This window comes from Rhinoraja longicauda, chromosome 28, assembly GCF_053455715.1.
Source record: "Rhinoraja longicauda isolate Sanriku21f chromosome 28, sRhiLon1.1, whole genome shotgun sequence".
Taxonomy (NCBI): domain Eukaryota; kingdom Metazoa; phylum Chordata; class Chondrichthyes; order Rajiformes; family Arhynchobatidae; genus Rhinoraja; species Rhinoraja longicauda.
The window spans coordinates 5,521,473-5,529,008 of NC_135980.1; the positions used below are offsets into that span (position 1 = coordinate 5,521,473).

The 7,536-nt window shown below is 45.8% G+C and overlaps 1 protein-coding gene across 3 annotated transcripts; it reads left to right on the plus strand.

Moving 5' to 3' along the window:
* The first annotated feature begins 1,031 nt into the window (after nt 1-1,031).
* LOC144607164 (C2 calcium-dependent domain-containing protein 4C-like) lies at nt 1,032-7,210 on the plus strand. 3 transcript variants are annotated; one of them, XM_078423809.1, is made up of 3 exons: nt 1,032-1,122; nt 1,381-1,559; nt 2,875-7,210. In XM_078423809.1, the coding sequence occupies exon 3, from the start codon at nt 2,902-2,904 to the stop codon at nt 4,222-4,224; it is 1,323 nt and encodes a 440-aa protein (XP_078279935.1). In that variant the 5' UTR covers nt 1,032-1,122; nt 1,381-1,559; nt 2,875-2,901; the 3' UTR covers nt 4,225-7,210. The 3 variants fall into 3 exon arrangements, with proteins under 3 accessions (XP_078279935.1, XP_078279934.1, XP_078279936.1); XM_078423808.1 differs by lacking the exon at nt 1,032-1,122 and having other exon boundaries at nt 1,241-1,559; XM_078423810.1 differs by lacking the exons at nt 1,032-1,122; nt 1,381-1,559 and adding an exon at nt 1,711-1,978.
* Nucleotides 7,211-7,536: the final 326 nt, after the last annotated feature.

Genomic DNA, 7,536 nt, shown 5'->3' on the forward strand with positions numbered 1-7,536 from the left:
ATCAAACCCGGGTCTCCGGCGGCCCCAGACACGACAGACAGAGAAATCGCCCGGAGACGTAAGAACCTGCAGATGCTGGAGTCTAGAACAAAACACGAAGCACTGCTAGAACTCAGCGGGTCAGACAGCATGTGTGGAGGGCGTCTGAAGAAGGGTCCAGACCCCAAACGTCCTCTGTCCATTTCCCTTCCACACATGCTGCCTGGCCAACTGAGTTCCTCCAGCACTTTGTGTTTTGCAGTGGAGTTACCGAGCCGGCTTAAACACAGTCGCAAAGGAACTGCAGATGCTGGAATATTGAGCAAACACAAAGTCAGAGAGTTGTGAATCTGTGGAATTCTCTGCCTCAGAGAGCAGTGGAGGCCAATTCTCTGAATGCATTCAAGAGAGAGCGAGATAGAGCTCTTAAGGATAGCGGAGTCAGGGGGTATGGGGAGAAGGCAGGAACGGGGTACTGATTGAGAATGATCAGCCATGATCACATTGAATGGCGGTGCTGGCTCGAAGGGCCAAATGGCCTCCTCCTGCACCTATTGTCTATTGTCTAAAACGCTGGATGAATCCGCTGGTCAGGCTGCATCTGGGGAGGGAATGAACTGGCCACGTTTCGGGTCTGGACCCTTCATCAGTGGGCTGTTTCACATGACCCACTCACCAGGCTAGACTGAAAGCGCGCTTTCTTGTATTTTCTACCAGTTACAGAGGACAACCACTCAATTCTGCAGGTGTTTCAGCTGCACCTCTTCCCAACTTGTCTAATATTTCTCGTTCCGAGCATCCTACCTCTAATCCGAGTGCATTTATTTCTCTTAAATACCGTTAACCACCCCCCCCCCCCCCCCCAAAAGTTCCCAATGATCCTATTATATAAATAAAATGCTGGAGTAACTCAGCGGGACAGGCAACAATCACTGGAGAAAGAGGAGTAGGCGACGTTTCGCAGCCGAGACAGTTCTTCATTGTCTGAGTAACCCGCTGAGTTACTCCAGCATTTCTGCGTCTATCTTCTGTATAAACCAGCATCTGCAACCTGTGTCCTATTAGTTTAGTTAAAGTGTTGTCGTTCCGGTCTCCTATATCCGTCAGGTAGACACGAAATGCTGGAGCAACTCAGCGGGACAGGTAGCAGCATCTCTAGAGAGAAAGAATGGGTGACGTTTCGGGTCGAGACCCTTCTTCATTCTGAAATATCCGTCATTTTCACCAAGGCGAGTGCAGCATTGAAAGAGAGAGAGAGATAGAGAGAGAGAGAGATGTATATGACTGTGGAGAGACAGATAGGACCACAACACGGCGCTAGGCAACTGGCGCTGGGTGCTGCTAATGGTTACCTACCTCCAAGATCAGGTTAACCTGTTGCTCTCATTTATTGGCTGACAGGACCGATTATGCCCGAGTGACGATGTGGCGGATTGAAACGATGCGGAGAGGGAGAGGGAGAGGGAGAGGCAAGACATAGCTGTCCATATTTTTGGAAGTACAGTCACGGCGCCGGAGCGGAGCAGAGCAGAGCCGACCTCAACAACAACAACAACAGCAGCAAAACACTCCAACGAAATGTGAGTGGCGTCTTTTTGTTTTGTCACAAACAAAATAGAAAAAAAACACCCTGCTTTCCTGTTTAACAAAAACAGAATCTATCACCAGAGTTGTTGTCAAGTCAGCAGAAGGCGCAGCAATTTTTCAGAAGTTGATGCATTAGTTACAGGGTTACAATCTATGTTGTTTTCAGAAGTTGCTAACGTTGGTTGCAGGGGTTTGAAGGACCGCACAACGCGAGTGGAAACATTGCAAGTTGCGGGAAGAGTTTGAGACCTTTATTGAGAGTTATATTAGCAGCAAGAATCGCCCTGCACGTTTGGCTATTACACGTGGGACTGTGAACTTCGTTTATGCTACCTGCTGTTAAAAAAAGTTCATTTGAATTCGAGACCGTGGACCGAATAGACACGTTGGCGTTTTTCTTAAGAGAAGCCAGGTGCAACATGTGTAGGAAGGAACTGCAGACGCTGGTTTACACCGTAGATAGACACACAATGCTGGAGTAACTCAGCGGGTCAGGCAGCATCTCCGGAGAGAAAGAATGGGTGATGTTTCGGGTCAGTCTAAAAATGGGTCTCGACCCGAAACATCACCCATTCCTTCTCTCCAGTGATACTGCCCGTCCCGCTGAGTTACTCCAGCATTTTGCGTCTACCTTCGATTTAAACCAACATCTGCAGTTCTTTCCTACACGATGAGAAAGTTATTACTGGGTTTGCTTTTAATAATTGCTGTGTGATATTTGGACCAGTCTTTCTTTTTTTGTGTGTGTCTATCTTCTGCTGAAAAGCAGCAGTTTAGATTAAAAACAATAAGTTGTATAAGAAAATAACTGCAGATGCTGGTACGAATCGATTTATTCACAAAATGCTGGAGTAACTCAGCAGGTCGGGCAGCATCTCGGGAGAGAAGGAATGGGTGACGTTTCGGGTCGAGACCCTTCTTCTTCAGAAGAAGAAGGACAGTAAAAAAAATGTTATTCAATAAAGGACCCAAAAGATTCGAGTCGATGCTCACAGTAGCTTGGCATAATGACAGATGACGTTGAAGATGGCAGTGTTTGCGGTAAAGAATGTATAAGAGGAGACCTGATGTTGCAACATAACAAATTATTGGTTAAACGTCACCCTTCAGAAGAAGGGTCTCGACCCGAAACGTCACCCATTCCTTCTCTCCCGAGATGCTGCCTGACCTGCTGAGTTACTCCAGCACTTTGTGAAAAAAACAATAATCTACGCCTTTCCCCAAATCAAATTGCATCTAAATTTCCAGAAGTTTAGTGTTTGATTTTGGATTTAATTTCGATTTTTAACGTGTCTTTCCACTTTGCAGATATCTGTTGCGGGACAGAGGGGGAGGATGTGGCTCTTCGATAAGATCAGGGGTTCTGTTGAGAACCTGAACCGAGCTGGCGACGCCGGGGGCCGGGACAAGCAGCCCAAGGGTCCGCTGTTCAGCAACGTGTTGACACCGGACAAAATCCCAGACTTCTTCATCCCTCCCAAGTTCCCAAACATCTCGGCCGAGGGAGCGGCGGAGAGCGGCGAGAAGAAGTCAACCCTGAAGGCGTCCACCTCCGAGCAGATCTTCGTGGCCAGGAAGCCGCAGGGGAGCCCGAGGGTGAGGGTGAAGGGGAAGGGGAAGGGTTCGTCCGACCTCCAGGGCAGCAGCGACCTGTTGAAGGCGGCCAACAGGCACATCATTCAGATCGAGAGCGCCGACGAGACCGGCTGCGATGGGGCGGCGGAGACCAACTACGACCCTCAGTCCCTGCCTTACGCCCCGCTCACACAGACATCCTACGGCTTCTCCACCCTGGTGGAGAGTCCACACACAAGGCGCAAGGAGTCACTCTTCCACACCGACCACGGGAGCCCGGTCACCTCGCCCAGCTCGCCCAGGAGGCGGCCAGCTGGCCACAGGAGCAACGGCGAGAGCCAGCAGCATCTCAACCCGCCAGAGTTCAGCCTGTCCCTGGCCAGCACCTACAGGTACTTCAGCGGCGGCGACAGCGACACCGCCTCGTCCGCAGAGTCCTCCCCCTTTAACTCGCCCCTTCTCTCCCGCTCCGTCTCGGGGACCTCCCTGCTGAAGATGTTCAGCCACGAGAACCTGGCCAAGCACTGCAAACCCCTGCAGCCCTTCACCCGCAACAGCTCCCTGTCCACAGACGAGTGCAGCTCCAACGACGCCAGCCCCAACATCTCCAAGAGGCTCAGGTGCCCCACGCCCCCGGCCGGAGGGTCTCCGGCTTCGCAGGGGGGGCTTCCCCTGAGCCTGCTCCACTACCAAGACCGAGTCCACAAGGAGCACACGGTCCGCCTCAACAGAGGGGGTGCCGTCAGGCTGGCGGCTGAGTACGACAGCACCAACGCCCGCCTTCGCATACGTGTCATCACCGCAGAAGACCTTTACGACAAGACCCTGGACAACAAGACCATCAACTGCTGTGTCATCTTGTACCTGACTCCAGGGAAGGTGCAGAAGCAACGCAGCACCATCATCAAGAACAGCCGAAACCCCATCTTCAATGAAGATTTCTTCTTCGACGGACTCCCGCTGGACGAGTTCAAGAGGGCAGCCTTGAAGCTGAAGGTGGTAAACAAGGCCTCCAGCCTCAAGCGGGATGCGGTCCTTGGTGAGAAAGAACTGAAACTGTCGTTGCTGCTCCCTTTCTTCTGATGCAGGCTGGGTTCGCTGCCCCTGTCGGGAGATGAGGCGTCACCTTCCCCACATGCCATGAGGAAAAGGGCATTCTCCTGTCTCCAACTTATATTTGACTAACTTAAATTGCATGCCTGACTGAGCGAGACACCTTGAACGTTCTCAAGAGCTAAATACATGGGTGACCAAACTTAGAGATGAAAGGTGAATATCACTTTTACTGAAGTGAGTTTGGCCCCTGGGAGAAAGTTCATATCTTTTTTTCAACCCATTTGTGAATATTAACCACTGCTGAATGAGAGCCCATGTGGCAGTGGAAAAGAAGGACTCCACGTTGAGAAGAGGAATTTCCAAGATGGGCCTGGGTGGCATTGATAGAGGAGGAGTAGGGTTCGCTCCATTGGTACTGATTCACCCTCCACTGATGACAATTCTGCATCAAATTGATGAAAAGACTCATTTTCGTTCCAACAAATATGATGAGGATGCTCCAGGGCTCGGCAAACATCCCGTGACTCATGAAGCCCTTTGCAATTTCATGACAAGCGGGTCTGAGAGCTCTGGGAAGTCTCGCTTGTTGACTTGTACTGTAAGTGGTCATATCCAGTGCGCAGACTGTGAGGACGTTTTGTTCAACTCGGGAGAATCGATCTAAGACTCGTCCCTCCCCACTGAAGGCAAGATGCCAAGTTGAAGACGGTCACAAATGTGAAAGGGAGGGAGGAGTCACACACAGGCGAAACATGAGATGTAATTAATTTTTGTTAACGTTTTTGAGACTGAAACATATAAGATTATTAAGGGGTTGGACACGTTAGAGGCAGGAAACATGTTCCCAATGTTGGGGGAGTCCAGAACCAGGGGCCACAGTCAGTTTAAGAATAAGGGGTAGGCCATTTAGAACGGAGATGAGGAAAAACCTTTTTAGTCAGAGAGTTGTGAATCTGTGGAATTCTCTGCCTCAGAAGGCAGTGGAGGCCAATTCTCTGAATGCATTCAAGAGAGAGCCAGATAGAGCTCTTAAGGATAGCGGAGTCAGGGGGGGAGAAGGCAGGAACACGGATTGAGAATGATCAGCCATGATCACATTGAATGGCGGTGCTGGCTCGAAGGGCCGAATGGCCTACTCCTGAAATGTACATATTGAGAGATGAATGTAAAATGATGTTCACTCATCATACATGAGGTGTGCTTGGATATAAAACACATCAGTCACAATTGACTCGATGACTTGTTTCCCAGTACATACTGTATGAATGTGGTTCATTGCGGAAATGTGTCACAAGTTATTTTACTTAACAACAGTTTGATAAACTACCTACTGCCACAGAAACGTTTCGGATTAACATTCTCACTGAAGGAAAACTTGCATTATTATGTACGTGTTGCATATTTTATATTATGAAGTTTGAAGAAGGGTCCCAACCCGAAACTTCACCTATCCTTTTTCTCCAGAGATGTTGCCTGACCCGTGGAGTTACTCCAGCATTTTGTGTCTATCTTTGGTACAAACCAGCACCTGCGTTTCTTTGTCTCTACTCTTGTATTATTATCCGTTTGCTTCTGACGGGTTCTTTTGTAAATGGATGTGTGGTATTATCTATGTAACACTGCCTGATTATAGTATGTCCATGCTCGAATGTGGCTTCATAGAGGTAAGTTTCTAAATAGCATTTGATAGATTGGTATTTCTGGCAAGAACAGAAATACTGTTGTGTGCATGCTTGGTGAGGAACAAATAAAGCATAATGCCCATCACTGTCATTGACCGAGAAAGTTATAGCGAAAAATCAGATTGCAGCTGGATTTTTCGTGTTTGCACAGATAAGCCCATATATCTTCATTCGTCTCTGACTTACACTTGAGAAATCAGATTTGTATTGATTTATGTATTTTCATCAATCTTAATGATAGGGAGATAGACTTAGCATTGCACCAATAAAGGATTTGAAATTGCCTTGGAAAATAATTGATGTCAATGAAATTCATTGTATCTTTATTCCACTGTATTTATTTCAGACTGAATTAATGAAAGCAGAGCTGAAATTAAATTAACAGAGCAAAATCACCTGGGACCCATTGCCAATGTAAAAATGATAGCTTTGGCATTTGAAAGTCAAATTTAAATTTACAATAACTTGCTCGGTTCTGCAATGCACACACACACACATATATATATATATATATATAATGTTATTTATAGATATTTTGCTCTGCAAGTATAGAGTTGCTGTTTGCATTCTGTTTTTGTATGTAAAAAATAGATAATATATATAATATATAAAAACAGAGAAGCAAATAACCCACTTTACTTTATTTGAAGACCAAAAAAGTGATTGACTTTTTATTAAAAATCTGCCTCTAAATTCATGTCAAACAAATGTTAAGTTTGCCTTTTCGGATTATTAAAAGGTATTCCACTCTTGCCGTAATTCTAATAAAGCTCCAGTTGTCTGGTTAAATTTGGCCATGGGTCATTTACTTCTCATTTCCCAGAATACTGCAAAAAATGGTCAGTTTTGACCAGCATAATCTCATCATTCTCTCAGTTTTAGGAATCGTAGAAAATGTACGACCCAGAAGGGATCATTTTAATTAACGGAGATTTCATAAACAGCGCAACCTAGATGACTGAGCTGCCGCCATAGAAATGAATATTTTATAAGCAATTTGTATGAAATCCCTGACAAAATTCCACGTATTTTAAGGAAATTGGATATACCTAAATTATTATTTGATTCTATTTATGAAGTAAATGAGAATGACTGTTTACATTTTGTGCAGAGTGTTGTACAGACTCTTTTAGATGTTGTAATTTGCCTCCTTTTTGCTACTTAATTTATTATGCCAGAAACAGTCTTATTGACAATCAGGCTTCAAGAAGCTGTACTCCTGTGGTATGCACTGTTCAATCTGTCCTGGTTTGTAGTTGTAATTTAAATGTATAAAACCTTGTGAATAAATAGAATCTGCACAATGGATTGAATCTGGTAATTAAAAAATAATCCATGGCATTATTGATGTGCTTATTTCTTGCAATACTTGCACATGAGAAATCTATTGTAATTGCAGCAATGCACATTGGTTGCTTTCCTCCTTGGGATAAAAAAAATAGATCGATGCAACTGCAATGCAAATTTCCACATTCGTGACATTAATGTTGAAAGTAGTGAACGCTGATGTTTTTGAGGGCTCATTAAGACATCTGTAATCTGAATCTTTGCAGTTAGGCATGTGGAAGCCAGCATCAACTAGTGCATTCTGCAGCACTTTAAAAAAAAACCCTGTTGCTTAGCTTGTTCTCAGATCAACTCCAAATTCAATTCTGAT